This window comes from Castanea sativa, chromosome 12, assembly GCF_040712315.1.
Source record: "Castanea sativa cultivar Marrone di Chiusa Pesio chromosome 12, ASM4071231v1".
NCBI lineage: Eukaryota > Viridiplantae > Streptophyta > Magnoliopsida > Fagales > Fagaceae > Castanea > Castanea sativa.
The window spans coordinates 48,607,076-48,633,153 of NC_134024.1; the positions used below are offsets into that span (position 1 = coordinate 48,607,076).

The 26,078-nt window shown below is 35.2% G+C and overlaps 1 protein-coding gene, 1 long non-coding RNA gene and 1 pseudogene across 2 annotated transcripts; 1 reads left to right on the plus strand and 2 right to left on the minus strand.

The window, feature by feature from the left end:
• The first annotated feature begins 2,656 nt into the window (after positions 1–2,656).
• Positions 2,657–12,885, plus strand: LOC142620822 (uncharacterized). The gene is made up of 2 exons (XM_075794125.1): positions 2,657–2,792; positions 12,518–12,885. The coding sequence occupies exons 1-2, from the start codon at positions 2,657–2,659 to the stop codon at positions 12,883–12,885; spliced, it is 504 nt and encodes a 167-aa protein (XP_075650240.1).
• Positions 12,886–14,368: 1,483 nt separating this feature from the next.
• Positions 14,369–16,346, minus strand: LOC142619076 (uncharacterized). The gene is made up of 4 exons (XR_012841417.1): positions 16,327–16,346; positions 15,923–16,193; positions 15,411–15,531; positions 14,369–14,719 (listed from the first exon to the last, which is right to left on the minus strand). It is a non-coding gene; the product is annotated as an uncharacterized LOC142619076 (long non-coding RNA).
• A 752-nt stretch (positions 16,347–17,098) lies between these two features.
• Positions 17,099–25,819, minus strand: LOC142619065 (TMV resistance protein N-like; annotated as a pseudogene).
• Between the last annotated feature and the right edge of the window lie 259 nt (positions 25,820–26,078).

The following is a 26,078-nucleotide window of genomic DNA, read 5'->3' on the forward strand; positions in this document are numbered from 1 at the left end:
TAGAAGCCACTTGAGCATATACCATTCCCCCTATCCATTATTCCATGACTAAAATAAGAAAAGGGAATTGTACCCTTTGCATAATCTCAGAACTCTGGCATTCTTTCACAAAACAAGGAAGAAAATACATTGAATCTGATCTAATGAACTCACAGCCTCTATTAGCCACTACAATCAATTATATTATACATGTAATTGTTTGTAATGTATGTAGCCACAAGTGATGTACTAAAATGAATTGCAATTGCAAAATGGCTGCTCTTCAGGCCATTTTTGTAAATGGTCTGTGTAGGGACAGAGGGGTCAAGATATGTCCTTGGGCCTGATTCGAGGGTATTAACTTGTCTGTATAGTGTCTTGAAAGCCCACAAGCCTACTATTGTTGATGAGGTTGATGAGAATGGTCCGAGGAGGGGCATCTCCTTGGCTAAGTCAAGTGAAGTTGTATGATGCACCATGATGTATGGAAGGAAATTCTGGAAGGTCTGGTGGATGAAGATGTGTTCCATAAGAATACAGAGAGAAGGAGTGAATGAGAAATATCTTAGGGAAAGCTGCTACCACCGCATTAAAGACTCTGCACCTACCTCTCTGGCCGCATTAATGGGGAAATGACATCTGAACAGTGGTGATCAACCTTACAGCTATTGTTTGAAGACTTCCAAAGGGCGATGGATGGGACAAGTATTTGGGTCATTGATCTGGTCCAAACGTGGAAGATGGAGGGAAGAAGGAGAATGATATAAAAGGAAAAGAAAGGCATTCTAAGAGGGGGGGGGGATCGAAAAAGAAAGAGAAATAGATTGTATACATCACCTAGAATTGTACTTTGTCTTTAGAACAAGGAAAGGCAATACAAGTCATCCTCGGCTTACGTCCGAGGAGAGTTTCTTTGGCATAAACAATTCGTTGCATGTGAATCACAGGTATAGCCCATCATCGTTGTTATCCAATATCCAGAAAACCTAGGTTTCAAGCCCACGCTCTACAAATTTCATTGTATTGGGTTTTTTGGGCCTGTTCCCTTCACACTGTTGGGTTCGGGTGCAATTGTGGCCTTACAATTGGCGCTGTCTGTGGGGGATCTTATGTTTGAGGAATTGGAACATTATGGGGACCTCAAGTCCGCATCATACAGGAGCAAGGACGAGAAGGTAGCATGCATACCAGGCATACTGATGGGAGTCGTTTGCGAGGTGGAAGTAGAATTCCTTACGAGCAACATGCTAAGGCCATGCAGAAGGAGATTAACCACCTGAAGAAGAAGTTGTGCCACTACAGACGAAGGCGAACGCCCTTTTTTCTAACTCTTCTTCTAAGGATAGCCATGGTAGTGGCTATAGGTCCAGATCAAGAACTCCTTCTGATAATCTTCATGGTCATAAGTACAAGGAGTCTTCCTCTAAGGGTTTGGGAAATGATGAGTAGGGCGTTACATGAAATTTCCAAGTCGCCTTTCACACGTAGGGTAGAGAAGGAGAAACTTCCACGGTGGTTCACCCAACCCACGTTTACCATTTATAATGGCCGAACAGACCCTGTGGAGCACATGAGTCATTTCAATCAAAGGATGACTGTACACTCTAAAAATGAAACTTTGATGTGCAAAGTTTTCCCTTCTAGCTGGGGACCTGTTGCGATGAGATGGTTTAATGGCCTGAAGGCAGGTTTTATTGATTCCTTCATGGAACTCACTTAGGCATTTGGGTTCCGCTTCATCACCTACAGTAGAGTTCCTCGGCTTCTGGATTCATTATTGTCCATTGCCATGAGGGAAGGGGAAACCCTGAAGACATACTCTGACAGATATTGGGAGATGTTTAATGAGATCGATGGTGACTTTGATGAGGTGGCGATCAATACTTTTAAGGTTGGTCTGCCAACCGAGCATGATTTAAGGAAATCTCTGACCAAAAAGCCTGTAAGGAGTGTACATCGGCTCATGAATCGAATAGACAAGTATAAACGGGTTGAGGAAGATCAACAGTAGGGTAAGGGAACGATGAAGGTTATCCCTCAAGAGAGGAGGGATTTCAAGTCGGACAGATACAACAATAACAGGCCCCGAAAAGATTTCGCTGGGCAATCTGGTCCTATTGTTCCACATGTGGTTAACACTATTCCGAGAACCGGTGTATCAGCTGTTGGAGAAAATCCGGAATGAACCATACTTCAAATGGCCCAACAAGATGGCTGGGGATCATACGAGGTGAAATCAGAATCTCCATTGCCACTATCATCAAGACGCAGGTCATACTATTGAGAATTTTAGGACTCTATGGAATCATTTGGAGCAGTTGGTTAAGAAGGGTAAGTTGAAGCAGTTTTTGTATCATCCCAATGAGCAAGGAAGCCATTCAGGTTCGGTGAGTCAAGGGAATAATTCATCAAGGCCTCCTCTGGGAACGATCAATGTTATTTTTGCTGCTCCTGGCAGAACTGGTTCTGGTCCTACCAAGGTGATGTCTGTGTCACGAACTCTTGCCGAGGAGGCTAACTCTGGGCTGAAGAGGCTAACTCTGGGCTGAAGAGGCTTCGGGGAAATACTCCACCTATTTTAGGTTTCTCGGAAGAAGACAAGATTGGGACTATCCAACCGCATGATGATGCATTGGTAGTCACGCTTAGGATAGAGGGCTATGATATGAAAAAGGTAATGGTTGGACAGGATAGTGGTGCAGATATTATGTACCCTGACTTATTCAAGGGGCTCAACTTAAAACTTGAAGATCTTACGGCTTATGATTCGCCACTAATAAGCTTCGAGGGAAAAGCTGTCATAGGGAAAAGATGTGAGTTTGGTTTAAGGTTAGATTAAGTGTAGTTGTAATCCACATTGTTGATAGTGAATTTTTTTAGCATTGCTCGTGGACATAGGCTTGGAATTGGCCAAATTACACTAAATATTGTTATTTTGTGGTTGTTTTATATTATTTTTCGTGTAAATGTGCTTTTGCTAGCCCCAAATAACAACTATTGGTAATTAATTAATTATTGTTGTGATCACAATCAAGGAAGGCGAATAGTTTTTACATAGGAAGAATAACAAACGATGAAATACTATATTTTAGAACTTAAAAATGTAGAGAAGATAATATAATGAATTATAATATGTGACATATATTATACAGTAGTCACAGACCCAAACAATGAGTGTGAATAAATAATTATTTTATATAGTAATATATGTATAATTTATTCTCTAAAATTTGTTGAAAATAATTGTTCTCTCTAAAAATTAAACAATTTCTATTCAATCCAATTAGGTCTACTTCGGTCCAATTTGGTCCATTCAATCCAATTCTCTCCACTTGCTCAATTAGGCTATTATAGACTAATTAAGCCTTAAGTTGATTCTTTTTGTAGGTTGTCTTTTCAAGTTTAGCTCAAAAATTCTTTTCTTTTTTTTTTTCTTAATTTTTGGGTTGAAAAGTATGAAATTTTGAGTTAAAAAATACAAAGAAAATAGACATTAGAAATTAGAAATATGAGCCCTAAAAATGATAAATATTCAAAATTCTTATTCAGTCCACACTGGTTCTATTCAGTCCAAATTTGGTCACATTCGATCCATATGATCCTAATCGGTCCAGTTGATCCTATTTAGTCCACTTTATCAACCAAAGTTTTGTTCAGTCCACTTTAGTCCTTTCAGTCTTCTTCTGTCCACATTGGTTTTATTCAGTCCATTCTATCCACTTTAGTCTTATTCGGTTTACTTTGGTCTCATTCGGTCCATTCATTCCACTTTGGTCCTATTTGGTCTTATTCGGTCCAAATTAGTCTTATTTTGTCCATTTTGGTTCACTTTAGTTCTATTCAGTCCATACTGGTTCAATTTGTCATATTCGGTCCATTTTGGTAATATTCCGTCCATACAGTCCTAATCGATCCATTTTGTCCTATTTAGTGACTCTATCCACTAAAGTTCACTTCGGTCCATTAAATCTTATTCAATCCACATTGGGTCTATTCGGTCCACATTAGTCCAATTTTGTCCACTTTGATCTTATTCGGTCCACATTGGTCCTATTCGAAATGATACTGGCCTGTTTGGTTAGAGGATTTTTGTTTTTGTTTTCAAAACAGCATGAAAATAATTGAAATTAAAACTAGTTTTCAGGTAATAAATTTTACATTATGTGTTTAGCTCTTACTTTTAAAACAATTTTCAAAATACTAACAAATAAAAAAAAAAAAAAAATTGTTTGAGAGACCATTTCTATTTTTGGAATTTAAAAAAAATTAAAAAGTAATATGTGGAATCTGTAGATTACTTTTGATTTTATTTTATATAATGATAAGAGAATAGAGCTCATTTACCTTTTTTTTTTTTTAATAATGATAAATTTCAAATTTGAAATGTGACAATATTTTTGTAATAAAAATAAGCTTTTTAATTTAAGAGATAGAAGAGTTTAGAAAAATTTGTTGGGTCCACTAGTTTCAATTTATTACTCTTAGCAAACATGCTAGATTTAGTTCTATATTTCCAATGTACTAGAATGGTACCCCTTTTTGCACTTTTTAAATGAAATTTAGTTACTTATAAAAAAGGGCAGAAAATTATTTTCATCTTTGCAATATAATCAATGTTTTTCATCTCTAAAATTTAAAAATTTCTATTTATGTCCTTGAAAATTTAAAATACCTGTGATTTTGTCATTTCGTCCACTTTTGTTAAGGTTTTTATTACTGTGGCTAACAAAATACATGTTCTAGGGTTGGAGATAGAAAATGAACCAAATTTCAGAGACAAAATGTAATTTAGGTTTTATTTTTTACCCTGAAATATCATCAAGGTTATAATTTCATCCCTTTTGTCAAACATGTTGGCAAAAAACTTAATGAGAGTGGACGGAAGGATGAAATGTAGAACAATTTAAATTAAGGATTAAAATATAGCATGAGCTATATTCCAAGGGTTTTGCTTACCTCCGAAACTTTTTTAACTGGAGATCTCTTTTTGTTTTAAATACACATTAACAAGTGGTAGTGGGTTTTAATCTCCACCTTTAATTTAATTAGTGGGTGATGTGACAATTTCTTATTAAAATAAAAAGAAATTCAGTTAAAAAAGTATTAAAGGTAAGCCAAACCCATATTCCAAGGACAAGATGCATGGTTATTTTAACTGGAAAAGAAAAAGAAACAGGTCTAGTACTAATGCTTTGTTCTTAACTATTATAAGATTAGTAAAGCTTCTAATTTCTAACCAAAACAATTAAAGCATAACAATTTGGTTTTTTCTTAATAGGCGAAAACAATATTTTGGTTCCTACATTTTGAGGTCACAGTCAATTTGGTCCCTACATTTTAGTAGTAGTCAATTTGGTCCTTGTGTTGTAGTCAATTTGGTTCCTATCGTTAACGGAATGCTTATGTGGCAAATAATGTGCACTGCTCCCATACTTAAACCTGACATGACTAATAAAAAATCCTGAAGCTGGCTTTTGCTCTGTGTGAATAGCACACAGTTCAGTGGCTAAAATTCTTCACCATTGCAGGGAAATGCAGAGGAATTCAAAGGTGACACTGAATTTCACCAAAAAAAAAATTGCAAGAATTACAGGGAAAAATCACAAATTCTTGGCATAGTAATTCATGAAAAGTGGTAGTATGAATTAGAGTTTTGCAGGAAAAGGAGGAGAAATAAATAAAGTGAAAAAAATAGGAAAAAAAAATTTACATATGTAATTAAATATTGTGAATTTGATTAATAATTAATATTTTAATTGCAATATTCGAAGTATACATTTTGGTTAATAAAATGGTTCACGTCCGTCTTGGAAATTCAATAAAGGTGATTTAATAAATGAAGTTACTGTCTACTGCTTACTTTTGGACGATTGCAATCCTCAAAATTCATGAGGTTTACATACCTAAAATCTTGTTTGAATAATGCTGGTTGTTTTCTTTCGCCATTCGCTAAGTGATTGAATAATGCAGTTTCATTACATCTTTTGATGTAATTTCTTAACATCCATAAAACAAAAGTTGTGGTTAGAGGCAACTGTTCTTAGTTTTGAGCGTTGTTTGCCAATTTGAGCTTCTCTGGTTTTGTACAATCACCAATCAGAGCATGGCACATGTTTTGGAGCACACTGTTCTTATTGACCAAAATACAGTGAGCAATAAGCTGATTGTAAATTTTCCTTCTTTAGGAAGAAATGCTTCTCTTGTGGTGATGTCTGCTTTAATTTCCTTTCAGATTGGTCCGACCAGTGTTTTCTGAAAGCTTGAATTTGATTTGCAGGTTTTACCCTATTTCTTGGAAAGAAAGAGTAGGAGGGTAGAAAGAAATATGAAAACCTCTAACCTCAAAACATCTACTCCTTGATGGCTTCCAACAAACCTTATCAGGGCCAACCCTCTGCACTTTGGAAGAGTAAACAATGTCCATAAACCGGTCAAAAGATTCTTCCTCCCAATCCTGAGGTGAATGACGAAAATGAAAATTCCAATGAATCCTCCCACTAGACCAACACATAACCTCTTCCACTGAAGAGTCTCTTGCCTTACTAAGATAGTAAAGATCTGGAAAAGCGTCTTTGACACCACACCACACATGCTTCCAAAACTTGACTCTAGTACCATCACCCACATCATACCGCAAGAGTTTAGAGAAGTTCAACCAACCACTTCTAACCACTTCTAATAAATCTCTAGAGGCTAACACCATATGCACTTGTCACCTTTTTCGTGCACCAACCACCCCAAACATTCCCATATTTCGCCAAAGCTAAAGCTGAAAAAATTGAGGCTAACACCATATGCACTTGTACTTAAGGTCTTGGTTCTTCACTTAGCCAGAAATATCCCTGTTGATTGTCAAAAAGATTTATGGAATAAAGCAGTTGAGAATTGCTGCTAGATCCACATTTTTGTATTGATGGTATAGTAATGATCTGTTGATTGCTAGAGAAAGAAACTTTGTCCAGAAATAGAGTAGGCAAGAGAGTAAAGAATCATAAAAGCAAAAAAATAAAAAAAAGAGAAAAAGGAAAACAAAAAAGTAAAAAAAATCTTGGGAATTAAGAAACTGTATTTTTATCTGATGAAATAGCACAAGATATTGATTCCATTCTTAGGCCGTGAGTCTGCATGCTGGTTAGTCATTTGCTGGAATCAATGAAATACTTCACCTTGGGGTTGTGGCCAGACCCCAACTTCTCGTGTCCATAGACAGTCCTGTCTTGGAACGGAGTACATCAGGCCAGTTTTCATTATTGTTATTGATTCCGTTCCGTTCCGGCCGGAACGGCCGGAATTTTTCGTTCTGGTATGCAAACCGGTACCAGGATACCCAACGTTCCACCTCGGGCCAAATTTCGGGCCATTCCGGTCCATTCCGGCCATTCTGGTCCATTCCGGCCAATTCCGGCCGAGATGTGAATTCCGGCCGGTACATGATTTGGCCTATGGAAAAAAAAAAAAAAAAAAAAAAATTTGATGGCTAATATTATGTTATAAATTTTGTTGGCTTATTAGTTATTAATTATTATGGGCTTATGTAATGAGTAATGACTTGTTATAAATCTTCTTATTGTTTGATGTTGTATTGAGGTTTAAAACATAAAAGTTAAGACTAAATATTTTGTATTATTTGATGTTTAGTTATTGTCTTGTAAATTTTCTTATTGTGTGATGTTAAATAGATGTTATATTGATGTTTAAGACTTAAGAGTTAAGACTAAATGATTTGTATTATTTGAAATTTAGTTATTTATTTATTAGAATGGACAATTTTATGTTTTACAAGAATATATATAATTTAATTTTTAGGAACCCGAAACACCTTAAAACGGTACGCCGAAATCGGCCGGTACCGAAATATTCCATTCCACTGGACAAACCGAAACGGGGTCCGAAACGGTATTAATAACAATGGTTTTCATCCTAAAAAGCCAATGTACTATCCTCTCTTGATAATGTTCTATTGGTGTTTCTAATTCTTTTGTTTATACGTAATTCCTTAGGGCTTAATGTGGAGCAGTTGGAGAGAGGAATGTATGCACTTTTGAGGGAAACAAATTATTGATAGTGCAGCTGAAGTTACTATTTTTGAACTCCCTATATGAGCTGCCAATGAGCTCTTGATCAATGGGCACCTCTTCCCCTTGCAAGTCTAGGTGGAGGGTGAGGTCGTAGGTTCAAGACCCACTAGGTCCGTGTGTAACTTACCAATAATAATAATAAAAAGAAATCCCTATATGAGTGGACATTGGCTATGAGTCCTTTCTCTTCCCTGAACTTTATTGAATTCCTATCTCATTTGAATTTTAGATGATAGTTTACTTATATTTATTACCTTTTGGCTCTTCTGTTCTATACTTCCAATGTACATAATGGTACCCCTTTTTGCACTTTTTAAATGAAATTTATTTACTTATAAAAAAAAGGCACAAAATTCTTTTCATGTTTGAAATATAACCAATTTTTTTCATCTCTAAAATTTAAAAAGTTCTATTTATGTCCTTGAAAATTTAAAGTGCTCATGATTTTGCCATTTTGTCCACTTTTGTTAAGGTTTTTGTTACCGTGGCCAACAGTATACATGTTTTAGAGATGAAAATAGAAAATAAACTAAATTTCAGATACAAAACGAATATAATTTAGGTTTTATTTTTGACCCTGAAATACCATCAAGGTTCTAATTTTATCCCTTCTGTCAAACATGTTGGCAAAAAACTTAATGATAGTGGACGGACGGATGAAATGCAGAACATTTTAAATTTTAAGGATGATAGCATGGGCTATATTCCAAGGATGAGACATATTTTAACTGGAAAAGAAAAAGAAACAGGTCTAGTACTAATGCTTTGTTCCTAAACTATTATAAGATTAGTAAAGCTTCTAATTTCTAACCAAAACAATTAAAGCATACAATTTGGTTTTTTCTTTTTAATTGCGGAAACGCTGGGTTTGAAATTGGTCTCAAGTTCCTAGGGTAGTATTGTTGAAGCTATATATATGGGTTTTGCTTCTAGGGATTTGCTGGCATTGGTCAAAAGCTACAAGGGGTCAATGACATAGGAAGTGTGTTTAGTGAGCCTTTTGGTTGGAGTGTATCTGCAGTAGCAACAGCTTGTGCCTCCCGTGAAATTTATAGTAAATCCTAGGAATATTCCTTCCCCATAGTACAGTGGTTTCAATGTTGTCGAGTATGGGATCTTGACTAGCCTGGCTCTCTTAATGTGATTCATTTATAAGTTCTGCTTGGTGATGTATTTAATTGGTTGGAATTGGCTTTATGCTTAATCCTTTTACTTATCCATCCAAGCTTGGTTTTTGTTTGAATCTTTGTGAATAGTGAATTGTTTGGTATCTTTGTCCGTGGAATGTTAAGTGAACCACGTATACCATGTGTTTTGTTTCTTCTGTGTTCCTAGTTTGTTGAATTCTCTTGATTTCCATGCTTTTTCTGGCAGGACATGGGTGTTTTTGTTCTATGTTTTAGAAATTTAGTTAATATTAAATGTATGATTTGGAAATAGAGGCCAGAAGCCGTAACCTGACTAACTTAAGTTATGAATTTGACCATGTAATGCTCCCTTGTACTTGCAAGTTATGTTATGTAATGACACGTGCAGTATGCTATCATGTATTAATGAAATTGTTTTAGATTAAATGACCAAATTCACCATTTTGTACTAGTTTAATTATTTAAGCAATTGGTAATTTATCATGGTATCATTGGGTTATGCCGTGCGGGGTTGTGGATCTTATAGCAAGTTGGTCAGGCAGGAGTTGTAGACTCAAAACTAAGTTGCTCTGGAGTATGATCCCTCATTTTGTTATGTGGGTCATATGGAGGGAGAGGAATACACGTACTTTTGAAGGGGATGAAAGGTGAATTCATGAGTTGAAGCTTTTCATCCTTTAGACTTTGTTAGAATGGGCAAATGCTTTGGGTTTCGTTACCTTCATGTCTCTACCTGACATGCTTGATATTTGTACCTTCATTACTGTTTTGATTTTTTCTTTGTTGCCTCCTAGCACACTGCCTGTGTGCCCTGTCCTTTTTTTCTTTTTGACATTTTTCAATTTGAATAAAGTTTGTTACTTATCAAATTTTTTTTATCATGGTATCAAAACAAGAGGTTTTGGATTCAAATCCTGTCTCCACCTTAAATCCCATTTATAGAATTCCCATGTGTTTGGCCCCATTTAATAAGGCTAGTTTAGGCCACATGGAAGGGGGAGTGTTAGATTAAATGATTAATTCACCATTTCCTAACAGTTTAAGTTTTTAACGCAACTGATAATTGATCAGAAATGGTGATGTAACCATGACTACATGACGTTATACTTCGTATTTTCCACTTTTGTAGGCTGTGTTCCTGTGTTGCATCAACTTGAAGTGTGAATAAATGGAGAAGCTTGAGTTAAGCTTAAAACCCTATGAGATAATCAAACTCTCTTTTATTTTATATACTTAAAGCAAGCCAAAAATAAGCTTCTCAAGTAAATATATGATTGTTTTATATTCACTTCAAGCAAATATCACTGCACTAAATTAACAATTGATTTTATTTTTGAGAGCAAATTAATGAGTAATTTAGGATCAATTTATTCCTTATAATTATTTGAACTTTCTAAAAAAGAAAAAAGAAGTTGTTTGGATGTTCTGCTTATATTATGGAATGTGTTTGGTTTTGCCACATTCTTGTGTTTTCTGCTTTCTGTTTAATGGCTATGACAGTAGAGATTTGAACATAAAAACATCAGTCATAATTATAGCACAAGTACCATTAAATTCTTATTTCCGCTCGCCTCCCCTGCCTCCCCCCGCCAAAAAAAATCTTTTCTCAACTATGTAAATTTGATTGCTATTTCTTAGTATTATCTGCTGTTCCCCAATTATTATATAAATTATCTGTCACACTTTTTTTTTTTTTTTCTTTCTTTCTCTCGGACACTGAAATTCAAAGAGGAACTATTATTTCTATGATTGTCTTGAACTACTTCTATGTACCTGTAATTCTTTCTTCTCCAAAGCATTAATGTTCTTTCATAAATGTGTTTTAGTCATGGTCATGATAGCCAGAGTGTATGAATAATTGGATCTAGGCTATATAAGTGATTAGGAGGGGTCTCAATTGTAATTTGACTAGTTCTTATAGGATATAGCACAGATGTTAATATTTTCCTAGAATAGTGACACATGGTAGCAGGATGAACCTAGTAATGCTATGTGGCTTGGTTGCATTACAACGTGACGTGAGCCCTGACTAGAATGCCATGGATTTTAAGTGGGGGGAGATCATGATATCCTAGATTGTTTGAATTGTCTGGATTGATTTGTATCAGTGTGTGTTGTGTGGCCGTGTGGTGAGTCCCCTATTGGGCATGTGCTAGGTAGATTTATATAAGCGATTATGAGGAGCCCTTTTTGTGATGCTCTAAAATAAATGCTAATACATTGTTATTCTAACATCTTAGCAAGATCGCCACACATGTTGTTTGGGAGGAGTCAACCAAAAATTTTTTATCAGCCCATTACACGGTCATGCAGTGGGTGTTGAATCCATGACCTCATTCATTAAATGTTCCTTCGAAGGATTCCACCAGAAATTTCATACCCTTTTTTTTTTGGTTGATAATTACCTTATAAAGGAAAAGTTATTTATCTTACTTCCATCAGTTTGATGTGAGGGTTCTGCAGTCACAATATGAAAGGCCAATAAACATTTACAAGAATGTAAATGCTAAATGTTAGTTTGATGCTATTCGTTCATCTGCATGTCTTTATACAAGGCATATGTGTGCATATATGTATATGTCTAAGGAGTCAATAGTCATTTGGTGCAAAAAAAATTGATAGTGAAGATGCTACCCTACATGTGCAATCTTAATGATCTCAAAAATATATATAGTAAAGTAGGAGCTAGGTGGGGTGTCTTGTTTGACATTCTAATATTATAGAAGCTATACAGGGAGGGACTAGCCCCTTCTACTTGTGAGGATTTAAATTAGGTGGCCACCTATATGACCATATGCTCATCTAGATTACAAATTGATTGTTGGTGGCTTCTGATTTATGCAAACTATTACTTGGCTTTCGAAAATGACTAGTTTCAATGACGTTACTATCTACTTCTTACTTTTGGATGATTGCATTCCTCAAAATTGATGAGGTTTACATACCTAAAATCTTGTTTGAATAATGCTGGGTGTTTTCTTTCGCCATTGGCTAAGTGATTGAATAATGCAGTTTCATTACATCTTTTAATGTAGTTTCTTAACATCCATAAATTGTGGTTAGAGGCAACTGTTCTTAGTTTTGAGTGCTGTTTGCCAATTTGAGCTTCTCTGGTTTTGTACAATCACCAATCAGAGCATGGCACATGTTTTGGAGCACACTGTTCTTATTGACCAAAATACAGTGAGCGATAAGCTGATTGTAAATTTTCCTTCATTAGCAAGAAATGCTTCTCTTGTGGTGATGTCTGCTTTAATTTCCTTTCAGATTGGTCCGACCAGTGTTTTCTGAAAGCTTGAATTTGATTTGCAGGTTTTACCCTATTTCTAGGATTCATAATTGACCGTATGCATCATTATCTCCAAAAGCTTATTGGATTGAGGAGTAGCGTGGGAGCTTCAAAAGAGGAAGTTGAAAGGCTTCAGATGGAAAAGACGGAACTCAAAGAAAAAGAAGAGAAAGCTTCCGAGGAGATAAAGCGGCTGCAAGAAGAAATAGCTTCTCTATCAGAGAATTTGAAGAAGGTGAAGCTAGAATCTGAAGAGAAAGATAAGAGAGTTGAATCTGCTGAAAGCCATGTTGCTGCCCTTCAAAAACAAGCCGCAGACCTACTTCTTGAATACGACCGTCTATTAGAAGACAACCAAAATCTTCAGACTCAGGCTATGGGATATAGATAGGACTTAATTTTAAAAGACACCAAGGTTTAGTCTTGGCAGTTAATTTTGGTCACTAGTGACGTTGATGAAAGGTCCCATGTTTCAAGGAAATGGTCTTTATTTATTCGGCCCTGCCATTGGGAAAAGTGGATGGAATAGGTTTGTGTTTTGGTCCACTGTTACTGAAATTTTAGTTAGTCCACCTCAATGTTGTTTTAGTTGACAGCCACTATTCTACTCTTTCAGTTTTCTGGAACAGATATCATAATTTTGTTTACTAATTTTTTCTGTGAGATAAATGTTACTAATTTGCGGTTTGGTTATGTATCAGTTAAAAGGGTGCTAGTGATTTAATACAACAAATGCAAATAGAAAGAACAAAAAATGAAAGATAAATGTAATTAAACAATTGAAAAGAGTGAATTCACTTGCATCAATGGAAGAAGTGATTATGGTAGATTTTGTGCTTGGACCTATCGGTATCCAAGTGTAGAATGCAAAAAGTACTTGAAAATCTATGCCACCAGACTTATTCCTTTGATAAGAGAAACATCTTTGGGTTTTTTTTTTTTTTTTTTGGTTGTGTTTTTTGAGGGTATGATATATTTTCAAATGTTTAAATTTTTATCACATCTTTATAAATATATATTTAAAAAAAAAAATTAAGACTAAGAACTTGAAATAACGATTTTGAACAAATTGGGCACCCTACCTCTCATAGGTACTATCGAAGAGCCTTCTGATGAGTAGATGGAAATACAAGAAAATAATTGTTTTGATGATGCTTAAAGCTTAATGTGTTCTCTCTCTCATTTTTGTAATATGATTTTCTGCAAAATCATCTTATCAAAGTTGTGGTTACTAACGTACTATCATGAAACTATGAAAAATATGAGTAGTTTATCTTCAGTTATATAGTATATATTAGGGCCGAAAGCCATATAACTCCCTTAACTTCTCTTAGGAGACCAAGATGTTTATAGCATATTAGCATGTCTAGGTGTCATGTATCATGCTTCCTAGCATCTCAAGACAACAAGATTCTACAAATAACAAAATTGGGGAATTTTGTGAATTTCATTATATGGAGAGCAAAATTTGACCCCTAAAATATGGTTGTTTATTTATAAGCAATGAAGAGTTGTAATAATAATAATAAAAAAAAAACAAATTTGAAAGGTGACTTATACCTTCATTGCCAAAGAAAATGCACATTTGAAAGGTCACTTATGCTGAAACATATACTCTAAAATGTTGCCAAGGCTCCCTTGTTTTTCTACAAATTTTCTAGTAAACTTGTTTTTTTTTTTTTGCAATTGTTTCTTGAGTGAACAACCCTTCTGACTCGAGTAAATTCTTCAATAATAGAAAAAAAAAAAAAAAAATTTCAGACTAAAAGTCTCACTTATCTCTCACTCAACCAAGATCTTTACAGAAAGTTGCTTGTCCTTTGCTGGAGCAGAACTTAAATCACTTGAGCAAAACTAAATTTTGCTAGAGAAAATTTAAATCTTGATCAAGTCAGATTTTGAAAAATTCAATTTAATTTTACATTAAAATACTCCTATTCTTCTAATTACAGCCATGTATAACTTCAATGTGGTAAAGGGTAGGGAATATCTGTCCTAAGATAGATTATAGTATTATACAACTCTTTCAAGTAATTACATAATTAGCATGCATTTGACAACAAACAGAAGAAAAATACAAACTAAATCAAACTAAATTTATCTTGGTCCATCCAAACAGATTTGATTACAAGGGAAGAAGTATATTGTTCATAATCAAAGACAATGCTTTCTGTGCGTCCAGTCCTTGCCAGCAACACCAATAACTATTACAACTTCAGTCCTCCCTATTGCAAACCAGCAGAAAGAAATAACACAAGTTAATAAACAAAAGTGGCTCTAGAAATGGACTTATATCTAATTACAAACATCAAGTTTAGATTGAATAAAAACTCAAATGCATATTGACTCAAGCAACCAATGTTTAGTCCAAGGTAATATAGGATACTAAGGATAGTATGTAGACTTTGGAAATTTTGATTGAAAAGAAAGTTAAACAGAGCAAATACATCAATTTGGATATGATAAATTTTTGGTAACTACTAGAAGTATTTGTCCATCAAAATTTTGAAAAAAATTCTAAATTCTAAATACTTAATATATATATATATATATACGCACACACACATAAGATTTTATTAGAATTTTGCCCCCTGGCCCTAACATAGATCTGCCAACGCAGACGCCATTGTAGGAAATTCTGGAAGCAGGACTGAGTTTGCTGAAAGACTCCCAGCAAGCCAACATGCGAGGCTAGCTGTGATAAACCCAACTGGTTGTCCTGATATGATGGGGCTAATGAACTAAGAATATGGGCAGTTTTAGTTTGTAGCATGTCACAAAGAAGGGCTGTAACGCTATGGTGTGCAGCATGGTATATTAGTTCAACAATCAGTAGCCTAATGTTATATTCACACATGTAATCTTTCCTCAATACTATCAATCATCAATTAATAAAGAAGCCATGTAGTGCCTTACTGTTTGCTTGAACTCTGTGTATTATCATGCTGTTATGAGATGAAGCCCACACTTCTGCACTGCCAAGCCCAGGCAACAGCTTGCAGCTTTCAGCTTCAATTTAATAGCCACATCCATTCACCTAGATGGAACAACATGATATTGATTTCCAAGTGACAGGCAAATAAGAGATGAAAGTTTCTAATTCCAAACTGTCATCAAGAAATACCTTAGGCTCTATTTTTCTTAATACAACAAACTTAAAAATAAATCAAACAAAAAAATTGGGTCCCTTTCCCTTGCCCCTGTTTCTTAATACATTATTCTTATTCATCAAACCAAAAAGTTGCATTAGTTTAACTATTGATTTAATTGCGTCTTTACTTCACATATGTATTCAAATATAACAGCATAATGAATCAAGGTCTATTGTATTCAACAAGAAAACTTTGCAAATAATTTCATCGCCTGAATCTACCCATTTCTATAAAAACTAATTAGAAGAAGCAAAAGGAAAAATATCTTGAATCTACCTTTGAAATGATTGATGAAGTGAGGAAAAAAATAACACAAATACATGGTTGGCCTGAGAGAAGGCAACCTCTGGTGAAAAACAACCCTAATTTTCTTCTTTCCTTTTGAATACCAAGAGAGCAACAAGAGTATCTACTTTACCCCACAAAATTAATAATCATGAGTGTGCTATCTGTTGCACATATCTTCTTTGATCCAGACAATGCCACAGTTTCTCCTCACCAATAAACTACAAAGTCCAACAACTTCATCGTATCCAGTATGGGGAAACTAGCAGAAATAAGAATCACAAATTACTGAACTGAAATGAAAGCATATATGCCAATGAATTTAAAAACGAAAAACGAAATACAAAGCTACAGAAAAAAAATCTATAAAAGGGAGAAAGATATCAGTGACTTACAAAAAATTCAGCTATATAGATTCATCAAAGCCACCGCTTTCACTAGGATTTCTCTTCCTCTCAATCAATGTTACATTACCCATGTGTGCTTAAATTCCCAATCCAATTTCCCAAATGTGGAATGAATTTTTCATTTAGATTAGAGGTACCTTCTCCATTAGTTCCATTCTCATCCTTATCATACTCATCATGGCTTTCACTAAGTTTTGGTATCTTTTGCTGAATCTTCCAAATCATTTTCATAAGGAGTGATGCTACAGCTGCTGTTGCTGCTGCACCCACGCATAGTTTGGTTCAGATCTTCAATGTCTTGCTCGTATGCCAACGGGCCCCACATTTTGTAACCTCTAATCCTGGACCTTCAATTTCAAATCCAATCTCAATTTGACCAAATCCATTAGCATCCATGAACAAATGATTCATGGTTCACCCTTTTCCAATGTTAGTAATACTAGTGGCTAGAGGTAGAGGATTCCCTGCCTCATGTATGGTTTTTCACTCCTCTTGCTTATGCAGAATGGACATGAGCATGATCTGAAGGAGAGGCAGTGTCAACAGCAATCAGCAACACCACCCCCCCCCCCCCCCCGGCGCCCTAAAACAAAAACAATTGACAGCTTAAGAGCCAATATATTAGCATAACATTGTAAATATTTTCTAATTTACAACACAGATATCAATAATGACAGCAAGCAGAACCATTCGATGTCCTGTAAAATGGAGCACCAAACCAGAAAACACAAAGATGCTTGGGAAATTAATTGTAGTTATAATATATATATATATATATATATATATATATATATATGCAACAAAGTTTCTTTGGCTTTTTCATTGATGCAGGAGCATCAAAAGGTCTGGTTTCAATTACAGCAGTAGCAACAATAATCCAGCAGGAAGGTTAGTTCAGCAATACATTCAGTCAGCCAGCAGCCTAGCCTAATGAAACTTGTTATTTGCAGCAGCCAGCTGGTGATCACTTAAGGAGATTAACTGAGTGTCTGAGTCTTTGCCAATTCATGTGGAAGCAGTTGGAAGGAGCTTGGAGGGCTGGAAGTCTCAGCTGTAACAGTCAAGTTAGAGGCAAGTTATTTAGGCTTGTAATCAAACAGTAGGCTAAAGGTTGCTAGAGAGCAGCAAACATTGAGAACCTTTTGTAATATGTTAGTTAGGATGTTAAGTGGTTATTTAGTCTAGTTCAATAGTAGCTATGATCAGATCAGGTTGATTTTTTGGCTGCACTCTGATACAGCCTGTATAAATAGACATTTAACCTTCTGTTGTAATCAGTAAGTTTTGAAGTTAATGAAATATGTAGCCTTGAGTGCTATTTGAGAGAGCTAGGTGTTTTTTGCATAGGTGCTGTCCACCTATAAGCTCCTCTAATCAACTTGCATCCTAATTAATCAACCAAGCCAAAATAGCCACCCTACTTATCATTCATTTACTGAAGTATGTTCAATAAACCATGAAAGAACCAAAACATTAAGAATATTAAGAACAGTAGTTTTACTAGCATCAAGGCTAGTATAAAGCTTCTCATTATGTATATATTTTTTACCTACTAGAAAAAATCATTGTTTAAGTTTAAGAAAATTAAAGAATAAAAAGGGCTCATTTAAATCTTGAGGATATATTTTCCAGTGCAGGTTGACATACAGAGAACAACATAAATCATTCACATGAGACCAATCAATCCAAATTGGGATATTGTCCCATAAAATGTTTGTGGACACTATCACACAGATCGTATACACAAGTAGTATGCTTCTCTCACACAGATCATGTACAAAAACGGTATGCTTCTCTCATTTGTTACTTCCTCTGACCATTCAAAATGAAGTGAAGTGCTAGTAATTATGTATTCTAAATTCATTTTCTTTTATGTCCATGCAAATCTAATTCAACTATAACCTACAAATAACAATGATCTCAAACCTCTTTAAGTTTTCAATGTTTATCCAAAAGAATAGAAAATATATAAATATAGGCAATATTAATCTATCTAGTTTGGTTACCCATTTTGCAATAAAATTTCCCATTCTATTAAACTTCTTATCTTAGATAACCAACATCCATATCCTACCAATGATTAATTGATAAGGCAGAGTGCTGGAGTCTATGATCTAAAATCAAATTGTGATGTCCATAACAGAAGAGCACACATATATGATCTAATCAAAACAGAAAATAACAGATCATGTAGGACAGTTTTCAACTTTGAAAAATTTGATTGACAAGAAAATTGAACTGAGCAAACGCAAATTTCATTATATATATATATATAGGCATTGCGAGAGTAACAAGAGTGCAGATTTTACTCACCAACCTAATTGAACAAAAATGATGAGCACACAATTTGTTGCACTCTTCTTGTCTGCCAGTAGTTTGACAATTTTTCCTCCCGAACAAAGTCCAGTAACTTCATCAAAGCTACCAGGTTCACTGGGATTCCTCTTCAGCACAAATAGAACTACCTTCTGTGCAAAAATTCCCAATCCAATTTTCAATTAGATTAGGGTGCTCTATCCACTTTTTGAAAAAGCCACAACCAGTTTTTTGTTTGTAGCATGTCACAGAGAGCTGTAAAATCTTACCATTCTACTCAAAAAAAAAAAAAAAAACTGTTTTTAATAAGTCTATTGACAGAAGACTAGGAGGTGGATGACATAACATTAACTTAAGAATAGCTCAAAAGTCACAAAGGAAGCAGTGTAAGTAGAGGAAAAATTATTCTTGTTTTCCCCTTTCCCCTAAGCATGGGATCAACGGATATCTTCAGTCTTTCAAGTTATAATTCTCGATTACAACTTCTAGTTCTACTGGGTCTTATTACACCATTACAGTTTTGCTTATTTCTTTCCCTAATATGAATTATAAAATAATAAATGAGACCCCATTTGTAAGATAAAGAAGCCATGCAGTGCCTTACTGTTTGCTAGAACTCTGCATATCATCATGCTATTATGACTTATGAGACAATGCTCACACTTCTTTACTACAAAGCTTGGGCAAATACTGGCAACTGAAAGCTTCAATGCAACTGCATTGATTCAACCAATCTGAAAGTGATGCACACCCTATAATATGATATATAGGACACCTACATCCATTCACCTAGATGGAACAGCATTACATCAGTTTCCTAGTGACAGACAAGTAAGACGATGAAAAGTTTCTAATTCCAAATTGTCAACAAGAAATACCTTAGGCTCTATATTTCTTAATACAACAAACATGAAAATAAAACAAGGGTTCTTTAAATGGACAGAAATTTTTGGAACCACAATGCAAATGCTCTTAACTCTTTAAGCCATATTAGTTACTGATATGGACAAAAAAAATATTTTGAAAACAGAATCAGATTTTATAGACAAAAATTAAACCAAAAATTAAAACAATGCCACACTTGAATAGAAAAAAAGTGTAATTTTTAGAAGTTTAGAATAGCTCATATTCTATCCAAATTGTAAATGAGTAGACCCCAAGCCTCCAGCAAAAACCAATCTCACTCTCCCTCCCTCCCTCCCATCATGATTACCATCCACAAACAAAAAACAACATGTTCACTCCACCATCATGGCCCGCTCTTTAACACCCCAACCCCAACTCCTCCTCTCCCACCACCACCCTCCTCCTCCTCTCCACCTCAACCCCATAATCACCCGCTGCTCCCTCCTCCTCTCCACCATTTCACTAGCCTCTCCTCCACTTGACACCACCATCACCGACCATATCTTCATGGACTTCAGCCTCTGCCCCACCACTTTCCTCCCCAACACCAACCCAACTCTCTCCCCTGACCCCTCCACTCCTCTCTGCACCAAATCCTTCCTCTTAGGCCGCCTCATTCTTGGCTTCTATGGCCACCTCATCCCTCTCACTGTCTCCAACTTCAAGTCTATGTGTTCCTCCCCTTCCTCTTCCTCATACAAGAACACCCTCGTCCACAAAATCTTTCCACTAATATGGCTTAAGAGTTAAGAGCATTCGCATCGTAACATTATTCTTATTCATTAAAAAATCAAAAATCAAAATGAAATAAATGGGGTGAGTTTTCTCTTTATGGCATTTACTACATTTTTCCAATTCCAGTATTGTTGTAAAATCAAATGGAAAGAAGTAAATTTGGGCCATTTTTCACCAAAGAGTTCAGTCTTTTCTCAGGCCAGCCATGTGATTTCTTTTTCCCACAACATAAGTGAACAAAAAATAAAAAAATGCAGATGGTTGAAATAAAAAAATGCAGATGGTTGAACTCAAATGAAAGCATATGCCAATGAGTTTAAAAAAGAAATATATAGCTACAAAAAAAAGATCCGTAAAAGGGAGAAAGATATCAGTGACTTACAAAAAATTAAGAGGAAAAAGATTATCAGCTGTACAGATTCATCAAAGCCACAACTTTCACTGGGATTTCTCTTCCTCTCAATCAAAGTTACATTGTCCTTGTGTGCTTAAATTCCCAATCCAATTTCCCAAACGTGGAATGAATCTTTCAATTAGATTAGAGGTACCTTCTCTGCTGGTTCCATTCTCATCCCTATCATACCCATCATGGCTTTCACTCAGTTTTGGTATTTTTTTGCTGAATCTTCCAAATCATCCTCATAAGGAGTGATGCTACAGATGTTGCTGCTGCTGCACCCACGCATAATTTGGTTCAGATCTTCATTGTCTTGCTCGTATACCCAGCAGGCCCCGCATTTTGTAACCTCTAATCCTGGACCTTCGGTTTCACATCCAATCTCAATTTGACCCAATCCATTAGCATCTACTTGACTCCGATTTTCTTTCAATTTCTGATTGAATGATTTATAGGGATAGTAACCCAGGTAAAGATTATACGATTCAATCTTACCAAATTGTTCCGAAAAAGGAAATCCACCGAGTATCGATTTGCTTTCATCTCCGTTGGCTTTCAAGTACCACCAAAGCCTATGCGTATATATATAACCTCTAATAGTCTCATCACCTAACGGAAGTTGGTGAAGTGGATGATGTTGGCGGAGTACAAAAACTGCACACATAGCAACTCCTTTCAATTTATCTGAAGGCACTTGCAAATTCACTGAAGTCCCCACACTTCGATGCCTAAACCATTTCGGAATTGCTCTTCCAGGAATTGTAATAAAATAACTGGATTCATCTCCTTGAAACATACAAAATTACAAAATCATTATATTTAGAACCTCACAAGCGAGAGAGAGAGAGAGAGAGAGAGAGAGAGAGAAGAGAGAGAGACCTTAAATTGAATGTGGCGTCTTAGCGTTGTTAATAACATGTCACCGTAGTCTTCATTGTTAATCAATTTAACACAATTGAGAAGACAGAGGAACGGATAAGAACCATCTTCCGGTCTTAATGGTAATATTTCCAGTGAGGTACAACCACATGCAGCAATAACCCCAATATTTAATGGAAGCTCTGGCAAAGATCGAAGATGTATGCAACCACACAGAAGAAGAGTCTCCATGTTAGATAGTCGAGTGGTACTCTCAGGAAGACAAACAAAATTATTTCCCCTAAGATCTAATTCTGTTAAAGAGGACAAACAACCAAGACCCTCAGGGATTGCTTGAAGATTGCAATAACTTAGATTCAATTCGGTCAAAGACCCTAAATTAGAAAGAGAACGCCCTAACATACCCGAGGGGTCTACTCTTCTTTTTCGCATTGAAGGAAAACTGATGAGTTTATTTGATGATGCGGATGATAAGCCTTCACATCCACGAAGAGATAGTACTTTGAGATTTTTTAAGAAAACAAACGAAGAAGGTAATTCTGTTATAGCAGTTTCACTAACATCTAGCTCCTCAAGACCTTTAATATTCCCCAAATTCTCTGGTAGTTCATTAATTTTTGAGCAGCCAGATAAGGTGAGAATTTTTAGAGACATCAAACAACAACAAACATTTGGAAGACTTGAAAGGTTTTTGCAGTCTCTTAAATCTAATTTAGTAAGGCCAGTTAAGTGCACCACTGACAGTGGTAGTTCTTTTATGGCAGTCTCGTTCAAATAAAGTTCTAACAAACTTGACATATTTCCCTCAACTTCTGGAAATTTCTTTAGGCTTGAACAACCTGAAAGAATAAAAATTTTAAGAGATTCCAAGTTGATCTTGGGTGGAAGGCTCTCAAGGCATTTGCAACCACTTAGATCCAATCGAATAAGCCATTTGAGATTTTCAAGAGATGCATGAATCTTAGATAGTCTTATACAACGTTGAAGAATCAACTGCTTCAAATTTGGGACTTTATTGAAGTCCAAGGTCTTGATCAAGTTTTGAGAGTCACTGAGATCTATAAGCTTTAATTCATCAAAAATCTGTTATAAATAAATAAATAATTAGATAAAGTCAAGCCTTAATGAAAAGGAATATAATACACATTTGCATAAGTAATAATCTTACCAAATTTCCTTTCCATAGTTGTTTGATGCTGCTACAATGCATTCTCAATTCAACAAGTTTGTCCGGTTGGAAATTGGTTGGTAAGCATTTTAAATGATATCCATGCCATACAATAACACGTAACTCATTAGAAAGATAACTGAGACCTTCTGGAAATTGCACCTTACCCCTATTGAGGTCTTTTGGAAGTTGCATAGTACCATTTATGAAGTCTTGTGGAAATTTCTCATTACCAATTTTAAGCAATCTCAAATTTTTCATCTTTGAGAAAGCTTCAGCACGCAAGTGTTCCATTTTTTGAATAGGAAATTTTAGCATTAGGCCTTCAATTGCCTCTGTTCCCTAATAAATAAAACAATGAATTTAGAATAATTAGTAAATTCTTAGAAAATTTTATAGTAACATATAGACTTCTTGAAGTTCAGGTTTATACTAGTCTAACTTACAGTATTATTCTTCAATACACGAATGACATCCTCATAAATCCACAACCTACTACGTCTACCAGGCTCTGTAGGGGATTCACGACGAATGATTTCTTGACCCATATCTTGCAGCAAATCATGCATCCCTAAAGCACCATTTTCACTAATGGTTATGAGAGATTTTTTCATAAGAACACCAATATTGTAATCTGGATGGTAACCAAAACTTTGTAAAACATCTCTTATGCAATCTTTGTTCTCTCCTTTGAAAAAACATGCAATATCTAAAAACAATCCTTTCTGCGTATGTGTAAGCCCATAAAAACTTATTTGAAGTAGAACCATAATATTTTCATCAAATTCTGATTTTAGATTATTTAGGGCACTTTTCCATTCATCCATTGTTTTATCAAACAACAAAGAACCTAAAACTTTAAGAGCTAAAGGAAGGCCTTTAGCATAATTCACAAAGTCCTTAGACAAATTTACAAAATTTTCTTCAGGATGAGGTTTATGGAAAGCTTTCCAACTAAAAAGCTTCAAAGCATCATTGTCACTCAACCCCTTGGATGTATATATATCTTTCACACCACAACTTATTAATATTTGGCTATCTCTGCTTGTTACAATGATTCTACTCCCCGCACCAAACCAATCATGTTTCCCTGCTAATGCTCCTAATTGTTGTTCTCCATCCACATCATCAAGAACAATAAAAACCTTTTTATTATGTAGTGTATTCCTTATAACATTGATTCCCTCATAAACATTCCATATTTTTATTTCACTTTCCATGAGGATCTTAGAAAGAAGTTGTTTTTGTAAAGAAACTAGACCTTGATTTTTAGTTTCTTCTCTAACATTAGCAATAAAGCTACTAGCTTCAAAGTTTCCTGAAATTCTTCTATAAATTTCTTGTGCTAGAGTTGTTTTGCCCATTCCACCCATCCCACATATCCCAACAAAGCGAACACCACCCAACCCTTCACCTAAGTATGAACCCAACATTTCCTCCACACACGAGTCCATTCCAACAAGGTCCTCACAAACACTTGAGAATTTATAATACAACTCAGTGCATATCCTTCCAATGATTTCTTGGATAACTTTTGATTCATACCTACAAAGAAAATTGCAAAACAATAATTTTGATGAAGCAAAGCTAGCCACATCTAAAGATAAAACATTCAGCATATAATCATAATCTTAGCTTCGTTCAGCCACATTGAGAATGCCTAATTATATTTAGTCCTCTTTGTTTTACATTTCTTGGAATGCTATTTTCAGGCGCCCTTTTTTCATAAGAATAAAAAAAATAAAACAATTGAAGTATTAACAATATAATTCGACTTTTCTCCTAACCACTTGCTTTGGACATTTTTACTTGCTTATTTTTTTCTTCATATAAAAAAAAAAAATGATGTATTAACTGTATAATTCTACTTTTCGCCTAACCACTTGCTTTTGATATTTTTACTTGCTTATCAAGACAATTCTGCCAAAAACATAAAGTAGCAATTCGAATGAAAACATTACGGGTGGGCGGGTAGCTTATATAAAGCAAAGCTATGTAGAATCCATAAGTTACATGTAGAATGAGGATTACCAAGTTCGTGACTTTTTGCTCATATTGGGTAATTTAGGGACTACCATGCCAAACTATGCAAATCCAAAGTCCAATTTGAGATTATAATTTCCAAAGTTTGTAATATACATGGGACAAAGAAATTCATTGCAAGATGTATTATGGGGGAAATTTTAGAGATATTAGGGGTCAAATTTGTTGCAAGGCCCAAGTCTGTGTAATTTTGTACTTGCATGACACTGATTTAGTACTACTAGGATTAGAATAGGGTTAGTCTAGGTTATTTTAAAAATAGTTGAATACTGACGAAGTAAAAGAAAAAAAAACAAAGGAAAGAAATGATAAATAAATTCAAAAAAGAAAAGAAAAGAAAAGTTGACAAAAAATAGCATTATTTTAAAGAAACTCTTACTTATCCTTTAAATCCCATCCAGCAAGATCGGCAACTTTTGTTAGAGCAGCTTTCCAATTTTCTATATTTCTCATGTTATCCTTGAAGCTCTCTCTGTGTTTATCAAAAGCTTCTGCAAAAGTCCCCCTATGATTCCGCACATCACTAGGATCTACATAGTGAAAAACAGGTAGAACTATCAATCCGGTCTTTTTCATGCACTCAACGATTTTTGTTAGTTCAATCAAGCACCACTTTGAAGAAGCGTAGTCCCTTGATAAAATAATGACAGCAAACCTTGATTCTTCTATTGCTTTCAAGAGTTCTGGGGCAATTGATGTTCCTCGCTTAAGTTTTTCATCGTCCTTAAAAGTGGATATGCCTTTTTGTTTCAAAGCTGTATATAGATGATCTGTAAATGTTTTACGGGTGTCCTCGCCTCTAAAACTAAGAAATACATCGTATTTCCCTCCTTTGGAAGAAGAAGAAGAAGAAGAACAACAACAACAACAAGATGATGGAAGAAGAGCCATAAAAGAAATGGAAGAGCTTGAATAGTGAGGTTAGAGATTTAGGAAATTGCAGGTGTGACTGAAAAAAACTCAAAAAAGCCTCTTGCAATAACAGTGAGAAGATGGGTCAAAAGTTTTTATATTCTATGACCCATTAACTCATTTTTTGTTAGAGTTGGTGGGCAAGTGGGCATCCATCTGAGTGAGTGAAATTTCTCAATTTCTTCTTCTTTTGCTGCTTTTTTCACGTGGGCATGGGCTCCATCTGAGTAGACCTCCGTATGCAAAGGAAAATACCTGGAAGAGGAGGACCACTTGCACGCGGAGTCTAATAGAAATCCCACTCACTCAATATCACATTTTATTAAAATAGAGTCTACAGTGAGTAGTGAAAAAAAAAGGTGGTTTTTTTTAAAAAAAAAAGAA

What these genes read in the sequence shown, in the direction of transcription:
- LOC142620822 (XM_075794125.1), top strand. Translation starts at nt 2,657, where the DNA reads ATGGTTGGACAGGATAGTGGTGCAGATATTATGTACCCTGACTTATTC. An exon ending in AGCTGTCATAGGGAAAAGAT is followed by an intron (nt 2,793 to 12,517) that starts GTGAGTTTGGTT and finishes TTTGATTTGCAG; the next exon opens with GTTTTACCCTATTTCTAGGA.